Consider the following 17,515-nt stretch of genomic DNA (forward strand, 5'->3'; position numbering starts at 1 on the left):
ATTAACATAACTCATTCGTAACTCTTCCTAAGTGAAAACAGTCCACAAACGATCCCAATCAGGAATATCTTGCCATTCGGATACAACTTTGATTAAGATGTCCCATTCTTTTGTGAATCCTGCCAATGCAATCCTGACAACCTCATCATTTGGTATTGCTACCCCGACAGTTATTAGCTCATCTTTTACTATTCTAATCCTGGTAAGGTAGTCCACTACGCTCTCCCCTTTGTTCATTTTGGTGTTTCTCATCTTATCCCTGACAATCGGCTGCCTATTCAAATTTGAACTCTAGTATAACTTGAGTATGGCATCATACATCTTTTTGCAGGTGTCTAATTTTGCAATATGAGGAACAAGGTGATCCTTCACCCCATCCATAACGATGCGTCTAGCTTTAGCATCTTCTCTTTGGTAGGTCGCCAATAGCATAGCATCTATCGGAACAGTAATGCAAGTGGTTGTGTATTCCTTCAGACCATTCTCCTCCAGTAATAGAAGAATTCTTGCTTTCCACACACCAAAGTTTGAAGCCCCCTCAAGTTTGTTCGAATCTCTTAATCAGGTTGTTGTCATTATTGAAACCCTTGAACTTAAACCTCCCTGAACACAAAAAGAAAATCAAAACTTGCATCTATGTGATTAAACCCTAGGTTTCTCTTTCAGAGTATTAATCTCTGATACTATGTGAAAAATACGCCTCCCTTATCGTTGTTGTGGAACCCAACAATAAATTCACTATTGTTTAAACTTAGAGATTTGAATAACAAAAATCAAATGACAGAAACAAGGAATTAAAGCATGCACAACACCATTCACTACAAAATACTAAACACAATAGAAGTTAGATAAAACCAATCGCACTTTGACATAGTGATTTACCCTGGAAAACCACTAACTCTGGGGAAAAACCAGCATTCAATGAGAGATTTTATTATAGTAGAAAAGCAGAATTGTACAATAACTGCAAGAACTTGGCATAATCTGATCCTAAGAATTGTCTAGGGTTGAATTTACCAAACCCATAGCAATACCGCAATCCTAGATAATGTCTCAACTCCTTTTGTTCACTCCAATCTCCCTTTCTCTTGTGTCATTCCTTGCAAAAACCTTCAATTTTTCTATATCCAGCACACACACCAATCTCCTTTTATAACCTCTTATTCACCAGCGGTGGAATAAAACAGAGATTAACTTAGAATAAAACAAAGTTGTTTCTAAAAGGAAATTGCCAAATTGGCAAGCGTATAGGAGATCAGAAGGAAAAATCAAGAAATTGGAGATACCTTCTCCACAATTGCTCCAGCTTGGGTGACACGGTTCTAGGCTGGAAAAATCTTCCAAGCTACTTTTTCAACATGTTATTTATGAAGGTTGTTTTGAAATAATAAAAAGGATTGGGCGATTAAAAAGACAAAAAAAATACAAAATATACACCAACAGGTGAAGAACAAATTATAAGAAGATTAGTTGTAGATTATATGAGGGGATAGTGAAGAGTTTTATGACAAACTCATAAGGAGTTTGTAATTATTTTATTGGCAAATTTAAAATCAGTTTATAACAGATTTAAGAAAGGAATTATTGCAGATTGCAGAAGAGAGTTATGGTAAATCAGTGAAGACCAATCATTTACCCCAAGTTAAGGGAATGCATTCTTGGAGATTATTGCAGACTTTTGAAAGAGGTTATTGTGGTTATTCTGTGTTAGGTGGGTGGAAGACTTTATAGAAGATTCGGGGGAGATTTTATTCTATTATTAATCTAATCTTAAGGCTCAGTCGAGCAGCAAAAATTCATAACGTGGAGGAATATGTTTCAAGTAAACAAATCAGAAAAAGATATCAAGATAAGTTCTATCTTCTGAACTCTTCTAGAATTTTATGTTAAATGTTATAATGAAATGTATTTAGTTTTGATAAAATTATATTTATTAATGTATTACAATTCTCACTTTAAGTCAGAAATGTTGTCTCAAGAATAAATTGAGGTAAATCCCAAATGGGGACATTACATGCATCACTGATTGCTGATTAAAGATTAATTGAGAATAGCATAGTAGGGAGGACATACTATCTCATAATTAATCAACTCAGTACAAAGCTTGAATTTATTAATCATATTCTTGTAACTTGTATAATTTTACACAAGGCTAAACAACAAGGTTGAGCAATTCATTTTACATTTAGTGTAATAAAATTTTATCATCATTAAAAAGGTGCATGTGCAGTTTGAATCATGAAATTGCATCTAGCACAATAGAATCATCCTCATACAAGATTGCATCCTTTGAACCATGTTTACTCCCTACAGTGTGGGTTCTCAGACTACAAGAAGAAAACAGAAAGTAACAAGTACATGAACAGTTCGCAGACTCTAACTCAAAGAGTACTCGGAAAGCCCAAAATTTTTGACATACTCTACAAAAACTCCACAAAAAATTGGCAACTTAGAATGTACTAAAAATTAAAATTTCTTAAAGAAGAACTTTTTTTTTGCAAATTTCAATTACAAAATGTATTAAATTAAAAATTAAAATTTCAAAAGAGAAAATGCATGGTTTTATGGCAAAAACATGTGAAAAATCCATATTTAACAAGCTTTTATACCCGCATCAGCATTTTTACCCATGTTTTTCCTATGTCTATAAAAAATTGCAAGTTAAACTTGTAAAAGCTTGTGCAACAAAAAAACATAGAGTACTTGACAACTCAAAGAGTACTTGTAGACTTTGCAAACTATGCTTTGAATAATTGACAAACTAACAAGAATTGTATTATAATGGAACACATACAATATTATTCTTTGAAAAGAGTCAATTAAAATTAGTCTCTAAAGAGCCACTTTGCCCTTTTACAATGTGCACAAGGAAGCAAACATCTGCAAAAAATTGCGATCACTCGTGATTAATCAGCAATCGTGGAGCTTCCCGATTAATTCCCCCAAAAAATTGGCAAAAATCGGTCAATGCAATTTTCAACGATTTTTTGCACGATTAAAATGTGACAAAATTTAGGGTTTAATCGACATTAAATCGTGAATGAAAAATTGCGCGAAAACCCTAGAAACGCATAAAACAGGCACAAAACCTCACTGAAATGCCACACAAGTGCAGGGAACTATCACCGACGTTGTTGTTTAAGCAAAATTTTGCCGACAAATAGTTGAGCTAAGAGGTTGACGACTGAGGTAGCAGAGGTAACTTAGTCATTGACGGTTGAGACTGAGACATCGACGGTGGACTTTGGATTCCACTGAGTTGAGAAGGAACACACTCGGATTTACCCCCCGAAAGCTTAAGTAATTTATATTAAATTTTTTGTGTTTACAAAATTTATTTTGGATTTTACAACTAGGAAACACACCCAAATCTCCTGAAACTGAAACCATCTGAAAGGTCATGAATAACCTCACGACTGGCAACTGTCATGACCTTCTAAAATTTAGGGATATCCCCTAAAATCTAGGAACTTCTCCAAACTGCCTGTAAAGCCAAAATCCAGTCACTATATGCACTGAATGAGTCCCAGTCAACCTCTACTAGCCTACGAGACTACAATGATAGGCCAACTCCTCCGTCTCTGATGTCCACTCTAGAAAGGGGACATGACAATCCTCCCCTCTCAGAGTTGCTTGCTTACAAGCAACTGAAACACCAATCCTCCACCATCCCAAATAAGACGTAAACAAATCATTGCATGTAACTGCTACTCATCTCTGATATAAACAACATGCAATACCCCCGTCTGGAATGGCTCCTCAAAACGCTGAAGCACCTGTGCTGTCAAATCAACACTGCCTGGGTCCCAGAGCGAAGCATAGCTCCCGCTGAATACCCCAAGTGAGCAATGGAAAACTATATCATCTCCATAGATCAAATATCCATAAATGCCAAGATCACTAGTGTGTCTGTGATCACCAACATGCATAACATCCGTCATAATATCCAATGAATGCCAATCCATGGAAGACCCTCTGTGATCTGACCCCATCTGCCACAAGTGACACACAACTGCCACACACTACTGCTAATGTGCCGGAAGATCTAATGCCAACTCACTAGACAATATATAAATACTGACTAAAATCATCACTGTCCAAGCTGGCATCTAAAAATATGTAATCACCAACCAGCAATGAAACAATCACCCTGTCAAGAGAATCAGGTGAAATTGCCACATCAACTGGCTCAAAGTACTCACTAGGAGTAACATCACATAACTCATCCATGTCAACTATCTGATGACAATCAACCCGTGGATCAACTGTTGTCCCACTTTGCTCGATAAACTGAGATGGATAGTGGGTAAACTCCAGCTCCATCCTCGTGAAATTCCGAACATACCGTCCAAGTGTCAACAACCACTGTACACCCACGACTACATCTATACATCTGAAGTGAAGCAACCCATGTAGGATCCACGAAAGAAAGGTATTACACATGTCTATACCATGATCCCACACAAACCACCTGTAGGACATAAACTGCTCCTGTTGCTCTCCTCTAATATACATGCCATATAATCTTAATATCTAGAGCAACATACTATAATCCCTATAAGATGCTGTATCAAATGAATCAACACCTGGATCCCAAATAAAACTAAATCCACATCCATCTGTCATGAAGAGACAATGATAGTAAGAGGCATCCTCGATACCGTGTCTCTCTACAGCCACTGTGAAACTCTCACACCTGTGATAACCATCCACAACAACACACCTGCTAATCCATGCATCATCCTTCCCCCATGATCCTAGATGAAGTCTCTGTGTCAAGGAGATGAAAAACTTTGACGATTGCTACTGATCATAACGGTTGATTGTTTGTTGATCCCGCAAACAATCCATCCCAAACTGCTGGATCAGGTGCTTGCAATCAATAACTGTATCCTTTGAAGATGGGAGAGCACTATCGCAACACGGATAGTATAAGTCCCGAACCAACTCACATCTGCGAGCCATCCAATCATCTACAATCGGACTAAAAGAGAAATGAAGTGCTCTCCTCGCGAGGTAATCTAAATGGACTCTCGTAGGGTTGCTCAATGGCTCTGTGTCATAATCTTGTCCATCAAACTCATCATCACTCCCACTGCTCTCAAACCATGAATCCGAAGACAACTCATATGTCTGAGATCCAAAATCCAAAATACACCTCAACTGAGCACTATGGTTCTGCGGTGAAACATATTGGTTTCCCTCGTCAGCTGTAAGAGGTGTAAAAGAAGATTTGCTTTCCAGAGAAGGAAACAAGTCAACAGGAGTATCATACTCCCAACCAACTGACAAATTGCTAGTTGCCTGTGAAAACAATGATGGAGTAATATCGCGAGTCAAATCACAACTCTCTGGTGAATCTTGCAGTGTCACAGTAGAACACTGTACTGTATCTGTTGTTGATGATGTTTGTGCTACTCTCAATCTATCAGAAAGCTCCTCCAATCTGGAGTTCGCTTCCTAAAGGGACAATTGGGTATCCTCCCATGCAACAACAGTTGCCTCAAGCTCCTGAGAGAGGATATCAACTTCCTCCTCTTCCCTCAACAAAGCACCATAACTAATAAAATCCCTCTGAAGGAGATAATCTCGGTCAGCCACTAACTATAAATACTCATGCTTCAGTATCCCAATGGCTCCATAAAGAGTATGAAACTCTGGTAAGGAAAAATCACTGCTGCCCTGCTCATCAATCATGAGGGTGCTCCAACTATGTGTAGCCAACAACTGGCGAGCGATATAGAAATGCTCAATAACTGTGTCTATACTCCTGTCATCAACCTTGAGTGGTCCAATCAGGTGATGAGGAGTCCGAGAGTGTTGGCTCTCCTGTAAGTGTACAAACTCAAAATCTACATTGTGGAAAGAAGTTGTATCTGTATCCTGTACCTCTTTGTAGTCAACATCGTGTATGCACTCGGCCATGGATACAACCTCATCCAAAGTACTGCTGCTCTGTGCCTTTGAGAACACCACATCCATCAATGATGATACTGCTGAAAATGCACTTTCATCACTCTCTTCTGCATCCCATGTGTCCGCACAACCCACTGGCTCACGATCCTGGGGTCCAATGCTACTAAGAGAACATACTGGGCTAGATTCTAAGGTCTGATCTATAAAATCAGAATCATCATGATATGAGTTCTCAACATTCAAAGCATCATTGGTACCTGAATTTTGAATACCTTCATGTGACAGCCCATTGGCACCATCTTGTACAAGTGTAGACATTGATACCTCAAGCTGATGCAAAGGTACCTCACTGCTGTCATGAAAATCAGAATTGCTAACCTCTAAATCAGTTGTCTCTTGGGAAATCCCCCTGCATGGAAGGTGAGGACAATTCATTATCCAAAGCTGTCCTAATGTCTCCTTGAGTTGAATTCACATGTCTAACAAAACCATCACATAAATTCTTGTCCCACTCATTGGAACTTGAGGGCACCAATACATTCTTATGTAGAGGTATATTACCCCTAAATGAAAGTTCTCTGTCCATTCTTGATTCCTGCACCCTTGATTCTTCTTTCCTTCTTTGCCACTGATTTGAACTTGTAGCTACCAAGTTATCTTCGTCTGCTCCAGGTACACCCATAAATTGTGTGAAGGAAAGGAGCTCACGTATCATCTTAGGAAGACAACAATACTGATGATAGCTACTCATAACTGTATCATTAAATATCTTGGCAGGAGGCATCCTACTTTTACGTGTTGGAGAAGATGAAACTTTTGATTGCCCAATTTTAGTTCTAGCCATGGTATTTACCTGTAACTAAATTGATATCCCAACGGATCCCAAAGGTCGAAATAAAGTTTGTTCTCCACAATTTTGGGACTTTGGCCAACGTATTGTCTTACTAGCTGTCAACTGTAAGCATAAATGTGTAGGCTGACAACTACCTAGTTGCTGATATGAATTATCAAAACCTTTTATCAAATACCCAGATGCTGGAATGAATTATCAAAACTTTTTATCCAGTACCCAGATGTGACAATTTCTCATAAACCCTACAAGCTAGCAGGATGTAGGCTCTGATACCACTAAAAGATCCCTGATGGATCCCCTTGCTGATCTGCTGTAATTTTTAAAATAATAAACTATATTTTCCTGTGATTTTGTTGATGGTCTTACAGAATAGAGAGAAATTGCAGAATGTTTGGTTTCTTTTTGTATTTTTTTGAATATATAAGCAAGCAATGAATAAAGAACAACAAATAAGGAAGGAAGCAAAAACAAGTAAGAACATTCAATTAAATCAGAATTGATACAAATCGTACCAGGCAGATTTCTGATTTATAATATCCAGATTATTCCCTACGCACTGGGGATGTGCTTACATCCAATAATGGCACCAACTGAAGGGTAGATGATGAAGACAAACCAAGAACACCAGCTATGGCTGAATGAAAGTCTTCACCACTTCCAACGTAAAGTGTACCTGCTGTAATGGTGGCATCAAGCTGAAACAATCACGCCCCAACTGGGAAATTCAACCACCTTGCTGAAACCCTCACCAAGCAATTTGAATCTCCACAAGGAGTAGCACAAACACTCTGACCAATAATGCCAATGCCAAAAGAATCCACTGCCAATCAATAGCTGAGGGCTATGTCCCAGCCAGTACCAATCATGGGGTTTGCGTCCCAGATTGAAGAATTGCTCTACCAGAGCAATATCGCACCAAACAAGTTTTCAATATGTAAAAGATAATGAGAAATTAGGTTTCCTTCTCCTTATATCTCTTTCCTTCCAAATTGAACCCTAAAGATATATGAAAAGTGCGCTTTAATATAAAGTCATATTTCCCAATATTGGGTGCCCAAGTATAGAAAAAACACCACTTTTTCAATATAAAATAATTCCAAGCGCCAAAAGGACCCTGGCAAGTGAAAATCATTTAGAAAAGTTCAAGACCTTTCCAACGAGCTATAACACATGGGCATATGAATCCAGATGAAGCCAAAAACCCCTTATTACTTCGAAATGGCTATAGACATAGCCTTATTTAAAATATTAAAACGCTAACTTAGGAAATATTTAAATATATTAAAAATATAACCCAAATAGCTACAGAAAGCTCGAAACACACCAAAAGCCTGAAACTGAACCTGTCACCTATCTGTGACTGATGTTGGAAATCATGGATCAACTGGCAATCTCATTCCTAAAATCTAGGGATGCTCCTAGAAACTAGGAAACACACCCAAATCTCCTAAAACTGAAACCATCTGAAAGGTCATGAATAACCTCACGACTGGCAACTGTCACGACCTCCTAAAATTTAGGGATATCCCCTAAAATCTAGGAACTGCTCCAAACTGGCTCCAAACTGCCTGTAAAGCCAAAATCCAGTCACTATATGCACTGAATGAGTCCCAATCAACCTCTGCTAGCCTACGAGACTCCAATGATAGGCCAACTCCTCTGTCTCTGATGTCCACTCTAGAAAGGGGACATGACAACCTACAGGGAAAACAAAGTTTAGAGAGCTTGCAAAACTCAAACATCAGGGCTCTTTAGATACTTTCATAACTAAGTTTCAAAGTCTTTCAGTTATGGTTAGTAGTATCTCTGAGAAGAGGTTAGTGGTCCTATTTACTGAGGGATTTGAAGAACCATTGAAAGGTTGGGTGAAAGCCTTTGACCCGTCCACCTTGGATGATGAAATCAAGAAGGCTAGGAGCATGGAGTTGGCTGCCCCTAATTCTAAATTTCAGTCAAAGCCTTTCTCATTCCGTAAAGACAAAAATAAATTTTCTAATCAGCCTAAGAAGTTCCCCTCTCGGATGGACGATGAGCTGTGTCAAGAGCTCCAAAGAAAGAACTTGTGTTATTCTTGCAAAGAACCTTGGGTTCCGGGTCATAGATGCCATGGGAAGAGTAATGCTCGTCAAATGGAAGCATATTCAGCTGATGGATCAGATTGCGAAAATTCAGAACAATAGCTTGACTCGGAGGGAAGTGAGTATGAAGAGGCTCCAGAAGGGCTTGAAAGTGATCATGAAGATAGAGGTATAGTTACCCAACTCTCTAGCTTCCACAAGAATGAATCATTCAGAGTTCGAGGAGCATTGGGAGAGCATCGACTTGTTGCTCTAATTGATACCGGAGGAACTCACAACTTCATCGATGCTAGAATTGTTGCCAAGAGAGGCCTTATCACTGATGATGTTGAAGACTTCAAGGTCATGGTGGCTGATGGATCAACCATTTCTTGCAAACGGATGGTGTCAAACATGCCAATGAAGCTTGGTAACTATGAAGTCAAGGATGACTTCTATGTTGTCAATATTGGAGGAACTGATGATGTGGTCCTTGGCATTTAGCGGCTGTGATTACTTGGTGAGATCACTCTTAACTCGCACACCATGGAGTTAAAGTTCATGTCTGAAGGAAAGAAGGTGGTTTTGCGAGGGATGTCTTATGGAGGCCCACGGATTGTATCCCTGAAGAGGATGGAGAGGCTGATTCGTCATAATCAAGTGGAGTGGGCAGCAGAGTGTTTGATAATGCCATCAAATCCATTAGAAGACAAGGATAGCTACACTACTGATATTCAAGCTCTAATCACAAACAAGAGCAAGGTCCTTGGAAATCCACCACTTAGAAGATCTCCTGAGTGTATGGTCATGCCATCTAACTCACTTGAAGAAAAGAGAAGCTATCCTAATGACATTCAAGCTTCGATTTCAATGAAGAGTAAGATGTTTGAGAATCCACCCCTTGGTAGGCTGCTTGAGCGTGGTACTAAACATATCATTGAGTTGGAAGAAGGCACTAAGCCTATCATGACTACTCCTTATCGATACCCAAAGAAGCAAAAGGACGAGATTGAGAAAGCCATTAAGGAGCTGCTAGACATGGCTTACATTAGGCCAAGCAAGAGCCCATTTGCTTCGACTGTTGTATTGGTGAAAAAGAAGGATGGGACCATGCGTATGTGTGGGGATTACCGAGCCCTAAATCAGAAAACCATCAAGAATCGGTACCCTATTCCGAGGATTGATGAGCTCATTGATGAGCTGCATGGCGCCGTGTACTTCTCCAAGATAGATCTCAGATTGGGCTACCATCAAATCAGAATGAGGGCATTTGATATTGAGAAGACTGCTTTCAGATGCCACTTTGGGCATTTCGAATTTCTAGTCATGCCTTTTGGCTTGACTAATGCTCCTGCCACATTTCAGTATTGCATGAACAACAGGATCTTTCAGAAGCAGTTGAGGAAGTTTGTGCTCATATTCTTTGATGACATCCTCATCTTCAGCAAGTCTTGGAAGGAGCACTTGCAACACTTAGATGAAATTCTTAGCATTCTGGAGTCTGAATCATTGTTTGCCAAAGAATCTAAGTGTGAGTTTGGAATGAAGGAGTTGCTCTACTTGGGGCACATCATCAGTGCAGAAGGTGTTAAGGTGGATCCTGAAAAGATTAGAGCTATCCTTGATTGGCCACCACCTAAGAACATAACTCACTTGAAGGGATTCTTGGGTCTATGCGGTTTTTACAGGAGGTTTGTGAAGGGATATTCTCAGTTGGCTGCCCCCCTCACAGATCTCACTAAGAAAGGAGCCTTTGAGTGGTTAGAAAAGGCACAAACAGTGTTCGATCAGTTCAAGGAGATCATGAGCTCATGCCTGTTTTGGCCTTACCAGATTTCACCAAGCCTTTTGAACTACAATGTGATGCATCAGGAGAAGGTGTTGGTGCGGTCCTTATGCAAGACAAGCATCCTATTGTCTTTGAAAGTAGGAAGTTTAGAGGACCTGAAAGGCTATATTCAATATATGACAAGGAGATGCTTGCCATAATGCATGCCCTTGCGAAGTTCAGGCTCTATCTTGTGGGGAGTAAGTTTGTTGTTAAGACTGATCATAACAGTCTTAAGCACTTCATGCACCAGAAAGACTTGAATGAAAGGCAACAGAAGTGGGTTAGTAAGCTTCAGGCTTACGACTTTGACATTGAGTATGCCAAGGGGAAAAACAACATAGTGGCAGATGCACTTTCACAGAGACCCCATCTGAGCTCTATATGTGAGCTCACTGCTGATTGGAGGGACTTGTTGCTTGCTGAATATGCCAAAAATCAGTTTGCAACCAGCATTGTTGAAGGTACTTTTCATGATGAAAAGTATAGTTTGGTTGATGGATTGATTTTGTACAAGGGGAGGATCCTTCTTCTACCAAAATCTAAGTTGAAGGAGAAGGTATTACAGACTTTTCATGAAATCCCTCTTGCTGGTCACCAAGGGTTTTTCAAGACCTACAAGAAGATCCGAGAGAGATTCTCTTGGAAAGGGTTGACGCAAGATGTCTTGAAGTACATTAGGGAATGCCATACTTATCAGAAGAATAAGGACGAGCACACTGCACCAGCCGGTTTGTTGCAACCATTGTCAATTCCCAGTAAAAAATGGGAAAGTATCTCTATGGATTCCATCACTGGGTTGCCGAAAGCTAGTGGGAAGGATTGTATTTATGTGGTGGTAGATAGATTAATAAATTTGCTCATTTTTTTGCCATCACTAGCTCATTTACAGAAGCTCAGGTTGCTGATTTGTTCTTCCGTGAGGTGTTTAGGCTACATGGGTTGCCTAAAAACATTGTGAGTGATAGGGACATCAAGTTCCTAAGCTCCTTCTAGTAGGAGATTTTCAGACTGTGTGGTACTTTGCTCACCCCAAGCACGAGTTACCATCCTCAGACAGATGGACAAACGAAGATAGTAAATAAGTGGTTGGAAGGTTACTTGAGAAACTATGTTTCAGAACAGCAGAAGGCGTGGGTAAGATGGCTACATCTTGGTGAATATTGCTATAATTCTACTTATCACATGTCCATCCGGATGTCTGCTTTCAAGGCATTCTATGGTTACGAGGCCCCTAGCTTTGCTGACTTGGTGTTTGGAGATAGCAGAGCACCCCAAGCTAGGGATATGGTTCAACAGTGTCAGGATATTTTGAAGGCATTGAAGAACAACCTCCAAATTGCATAGAACCAACAGAAGTTGTACGCTGATCAACAACGTATTGAGCACTCATTTGAGGTTGGTGATATGGTCTACTTGAGACTATAGCCCTTTAGACAGTCTACTCTTAAGAAGAGTGGAGCGGAAAAACTTAAGCTGAGTTTTTATGGACCATTCAGGGTCATCAGGAGAGTGGGAGCTGTGGCTTATGAGTTGGAGCTACCAACGAGTAGCTGAATACATAATGCCTTCCACGTGTCACGCCTCAAAAAGGCTCTTGGGCACAATGTGATAGTCTCTTCTGATTTGCCTCCTTTGGATGAAGAGGGAGAATTGGTGCTAGTTCCAGAAGCAATCCTTGATGTCAGAGAATGATTGTTGTGGAGGAGGACCATCAGAGAGTATTTGGTTAAGTGGAAAGACTTGCCGGTTGAGGATGCCACATGGGAGAATGAGGAGATAGATCCAGAGTTTGAGTTGATTGTTGTTGTTGATGATGATGATGTTGATGACAATACTCCGCTTGAGCCTGAAGATTTTGATCTCATGAGGAAATCCAACTGGGATCGTGAATGGATTGAATGAGCTAGGATAGGCTCTCACCCAACAACTTCATCATCAAGGCCTCATGCCCTCTAGCATGTCATTGCCTACAGTTGATTTTTTGGAATTTTTTACTTAGTTTATAGGTTGACTTTGTAGAAAGTTGCAAACTATAATGTAATCGACATTTTGACATCTATCACCATCTAGATATTATTTATGTTGTGGTATGTTTTGTGCAATGTAATTAGTGATATGAATATAAACAATGAAAATCTAGTTTCTACAATTCATGTGTTGAAGTGTCTATTTTATTTGCCTACAATATATCTATGCTATGGAAGTGGCATTAAATATATAAAAAAAGTAGTTTTTGATTGTTTTTCTGCAATTTTTTACATATTTTTGTAAATCTGATTTTTCCTGATTTTTTCAAAAAATCTTACACTTTTGTTTTTCCGATTAATTCCCCAAACGATTAATGCTTCTTTGGTGCAAACAATGGCCCTTTCTTATATCAATACTTATAGGAAACTCATGAGGTAACATAAGAAGATTACTTTCATGTGATAGCAGACTCAGACCTGAAATGGCCTTGAACATACCCATTAGAACATAAGTAGCTGATTTGACTACCAATACTGAAACTCAGACATTTTGTTGAATTATGGATTCCCTCCTCATGAATAAGGATTTATTATTCATGTAGTTCATCTATTAACATTCCATGTGGACAAGAAATGATAATCAGTAGATTTGACTGCAACCTTTGCACTTGAATGTCAATTCGGGAGTCCACTGAGATGCCAAGATTCTTGGATTATTGACAGTAACAAGGTTACTACTAAAGATCAGACCAACAAAACCAAACATATTCCAATAAAATAGATAAAGTTGATAATATACAGATACAATCATACAGGTGACATGTGATTCCCTCACATTTTGAATAGGAAAGATGATTTTAAGAGTATCATAATAATCTGCAAATTCCTAAACTTAAACCAAATGCAAATGAAAGGAGATATCAAATATCTCACCAGCAATCAGAGCTCCAAGTGCTGTGCAAAATGTTCCAACCTGGAGTAGTAGTTCCAATCTGCTCACTTCTAGGCGTCGAGAACTGCAACCAAGCTTTTCAATTAGCCTTAAATAAAAGACATAACTGCAAACTAAACAGTAAATAGAATCATGGAAAAGCAAAGAATCAAAACCAGACATGAGAGAAGTCATACATAACACAAATTCTCTGCACTGGACCAAGTAATCTTCAGATCTCAAGAGGATAAAGTATACTAAATTTTACAATGATTTGACATTAGAAATACTAAATTTATGAGATATTAGGGACTTATATCAGGTAAATCATGTTCTTATCTTATGTATCATTAATGTATAACCACCCAAAACTAATTAGTCAATCCATTGTTAGTGGTAGTTCCCAACTTGGCATAAAATTAAACCAAAAAAGAATATATAAGAGCTTCTAAATGCTTTGGATATTTGCTCTAAAGAATTATATGAATCATTTTTTCTTGAATATAGTTCTTTATTTGAACCTATTGTATTTTGTCTTTTATGAATATTATTACTATTCTCCATTGTATATATTTTGGTGTATGACATGCAAACCATAGTTTGAAAATTTGGACTTGGACTTGACTTGGCAGCCCAAACTTTTGACTCGGACTGGGTACTTGGCAAAAAACTCGGCACGGACTTGCTAGAAAATATAAAAAATAAAACTTATAATCACACAAAAAAAGAAATTAATGCATTTAGAGAACATAGAAGCCTAATTGATTATCAATTTGTGATAAGTCAAACATTACACAAGTCATATGATCCTCAAACTCTCAAAATATGAAATTTCATAGTTTCAAATGTATAACAATGTTATAAATTTATAATTGTTTTCATATAATGATATGTCATAATGAAAGAAACAACCAAATACAATCTACATCTTCCTCTTTCCCCTCTAGAGTAACTTAATCTTTTTGGCCTCAAACTAGAAGGTAAGTTAGTATCAAAATGATGATAGATTGTTTCTTCAAAAGTGTCTTCATTTTACTCCATTGCATCCAATATTACTGCTTTTGTTGCTCCTCTATCCAACTCTGTAAGATCTTCATCAATAAGGAGGACATCTTGTTCATTGACAATCCATTCACCATAAGGATCAATGTCATCCAAGTTGATGGAATCATGTGACGCACCCTCCACCTTTCTAGTTTGAAGGCAAAGGTTGTACTACACGACAACAAGATCATTGAGGCACTCTTTAGTCAACATGTTTCTCTTCTTCGTATGAATGCTTTCAAATAGGGTCCAACTACATTCATACCTAGAAGCACTACAGAGCTACGACTAATCTTATGTTCAGTCCATTTCCTCGATAACTATTTATGAAGTTCTTTAGAATTCGAGGTTATTCTTCTCTAACTTTATCATTTGGTCAGGATTCGTCCTCAACTCAGAAGGGAATCACATATTATGTCTTGATACTAAAATATCTTGATTACTATATTTTTACACACATAATAAATTGCTCTAAGTCATTGTGGTTTCTCAGGTGAAGTTGTGGCCAGTGAAAAACCCTAAATCCTACTTCAGCGCCACTGTAATTTTCGAACCCATTATGAGCTTCACTGCTTATGAGCCAAATGCAAATACGTGAAAAGAAAAAGCAATATCAAAAGAAAAAAGAGAAAATAGAAAAATGAAATGAAAAAGAAATAACAAAGATTTTGCTTTAGGAACATGTGAGTAACTCCATTGGGGCTATGGACACCTGACAGGCAATGGAGCAATATTTGTGAGTTTACAACGATAACCTCGTCAAGGCTATGGTTTCTCGTTGGCAATGAGGCTCTATCCAGGATGCTTTAGAAGTTAGGACCTGTTGTGACCATTTCACACATCGCCCCATTGCAAATGGGGACCCCTGCCTTTTTGCTTTTTAGGGTTTGTTCTTTAGGTCTTTTAGGGTTTTGTCTGTTAGCCTTTGCATTTTGAGTGTCGCCAAGGGGGATCACCTGGATAGCAGGTCCTGCTGGAGTGATGTCCTGATCCTGAAATTTGGCTAAGTCTGGAAAGTCCTGATCCTGAAATTTGACTAAGTCTGGAAAACTGAAAATCCTCCAAAAACTAGATTTTGCAATATAACTCCTAGAGGTTTGAAACCACTCTCAAACATCCTGAAAGTATATATGGAATATAACTTAAAGTATAAGAACTTATACTTAAATGTTATATTCCATAAAATTATCCTGACAGAGAGTTCAAAAAGTCAAATTTCGCTCCCGACCCTTAGAGAGGGTCCAGGGCGAAAAATCTTATAGGGGTCATTGCTAGCCTTATTTGGTCGATTTGAGATGTCAAAGGCATGGTGGAGGATGAAGTAAGCATGATAAAGTATCCAGACTTGATTGAAGATGATGAATTGAAGGAGTTTTGCCCAGGAAAGGTAAAATCGCTCCTGACCCTCAGAGAGGGTCCAGGGCGAATTTCTTGTGGACACACTATTTTATCCCTTGTTGGACATAAAAACCTATTCATAGCACAAAACAAGGTGAAGTCTTCCCTAGCAAAGAAGTTTCAAAGAAAAAGGTGGAGAATTTTGGTCCAGATAGCAAAAATCGCTCCTGACCCTTGCTGAGGGTCCAAAGCGAAAATTTCAAAGACACATTTTCTTGCGAGGTCAAAATGATTTTCATGATTGAAATGGATGTGGAAAGGTGTGTTTCACCTATTAAAGATAATTTGGATGAATAACAAGAGGTAGATAAGCTTGAATTTGAAAAGTCGCTCCTGACCCTCACAGAGGGCCCAGGGCGAAAAACCTAAAATCAAACCTTTTCCTCCAGAATTGAATGAAGCTAAGCCTAGACACAAGTTTGAAACAATGTTTGAAATGCCTTGAAGTGGAATTGAGATGCTAAGAGTGCAAATTTTGATGACAATGGGGAAAATCACTCCTGATCCTCTCTGAAGGTCCAGGGCGAATCCAAGTATGCCCATTTTCCTTGCATTTCGAGATGATATTTTTGTTCTCAAGGCTCAGTAGGGAGTGAAGTATGATGCTCTACGCCTTAAGAGTAATTTGAAGTTGGAATGATCAAGAATTTGTGCAAAAGACTCAAAATCGCCCCTGACCCTCTCTGAAGGTCCAGGGTGAAAATTACAAAACCAACATTTTCCTCCCAAGTTTGTGCTAAGGTAGAGAAGGTCTTCCAAAACATGATGAACAAGGATTTGCCTCCAAAGCTTGATGATCCTAGCCTAATTTGCAAAAGTCGCTCCTGACCCTTACTGAGGGCCCAAGGCGAAAATCTTTGGAGCACCTATTTTGCCTTACAAAAACAAATCAAACATGCATGGAATGGATGAAGGAGATCTTTGCTTACCCTTATAAGGTGGATTGACATTAGAAAGATGAAGGATTAAGAGCAAAATTGAAAAATCGCTCTTGACCCTCTCTGAGGGTCTAGGGCGAAAAAACCCTAAATACACTTTCCTCCTAAAGATCAAATGAAATCAAATTCAAAACCCCAATGAGAGATGCCATTTAAATGCCTAGATGAAGTTTTGGACAAGAAAAATGAGGTATGCAAGGCCTAAATTGAAAGTTCACTCCTGACCCTTGCCAAGGGTCTAGGGCGAAGTTAGTAGCATTCTTTATTTTTACCATATTTGAGCATTGATATTCCTCAAATTCCTCGAAATTGCTCACTTCGAAGTCTTTGGAAAGATTAAATCAAATTCACATTAAATTAAAGGCATTTTAATTTAATAAATTAATTTTGTACCTTGAAATAATCAAAATAAGCATCTTAGAGGTATTAAAATTAATTTAAAAAAATAAAAGATTACAAGTTGAGTGCACAAGGCATTATTTTGCCTTTATTTGACAAGTCGGCCTACTCTTTTGAGGTTTTATTTATTATTTCACCTTTTATTTGGCAAGTCGGCCTTGGAGAGAAGAGAGGTGAGCAC

At 38.6% G+C, this 17,515-nt stretch overlaps 1 protein-coding gene across 2 annotated transcripts in view; it reads right to left on the reverse strand.

The window, feature by feature from the left end:
* The window catches only part of LOC131041883 (magnesium transporter MRS2-A, chloroplastic), a 411,268-nt gene that overhangs the window by 25,656 nt on the left and 368,097 nt on the right, over positions 1 to 17,515 (reverse strand). For both annotated transcript variants that reach the window (XM_057975112.2, XM_057975111.2), the window contains exon 11: positions 13,558 to 13,640. In XM_057975112.2, the coding sequence (XP_057831095.1) occupies positions 13,558 to 13,640 (83 nt within the window). The remainder of the gene's footprint in view (positions 1 to 13,557; positions 13,641 to 17,515) is intronic.

This window comes from Cryptomeria japonica, chromosome 1, assembly GCF_030272615.1.
Source record: "Cryptomeria japonica chromosome 1, Sugi_1.0, whole genome shotgun sequence".
In the NCBI taxonomy this organism is placed as follows: domain Eukaryota; kingdom Viridiplantae; phylum Streptophyta; class Pinopsida; order Cupressales; family Cupressaceae; genus Cryptomeria; species Cryptomeria japonica.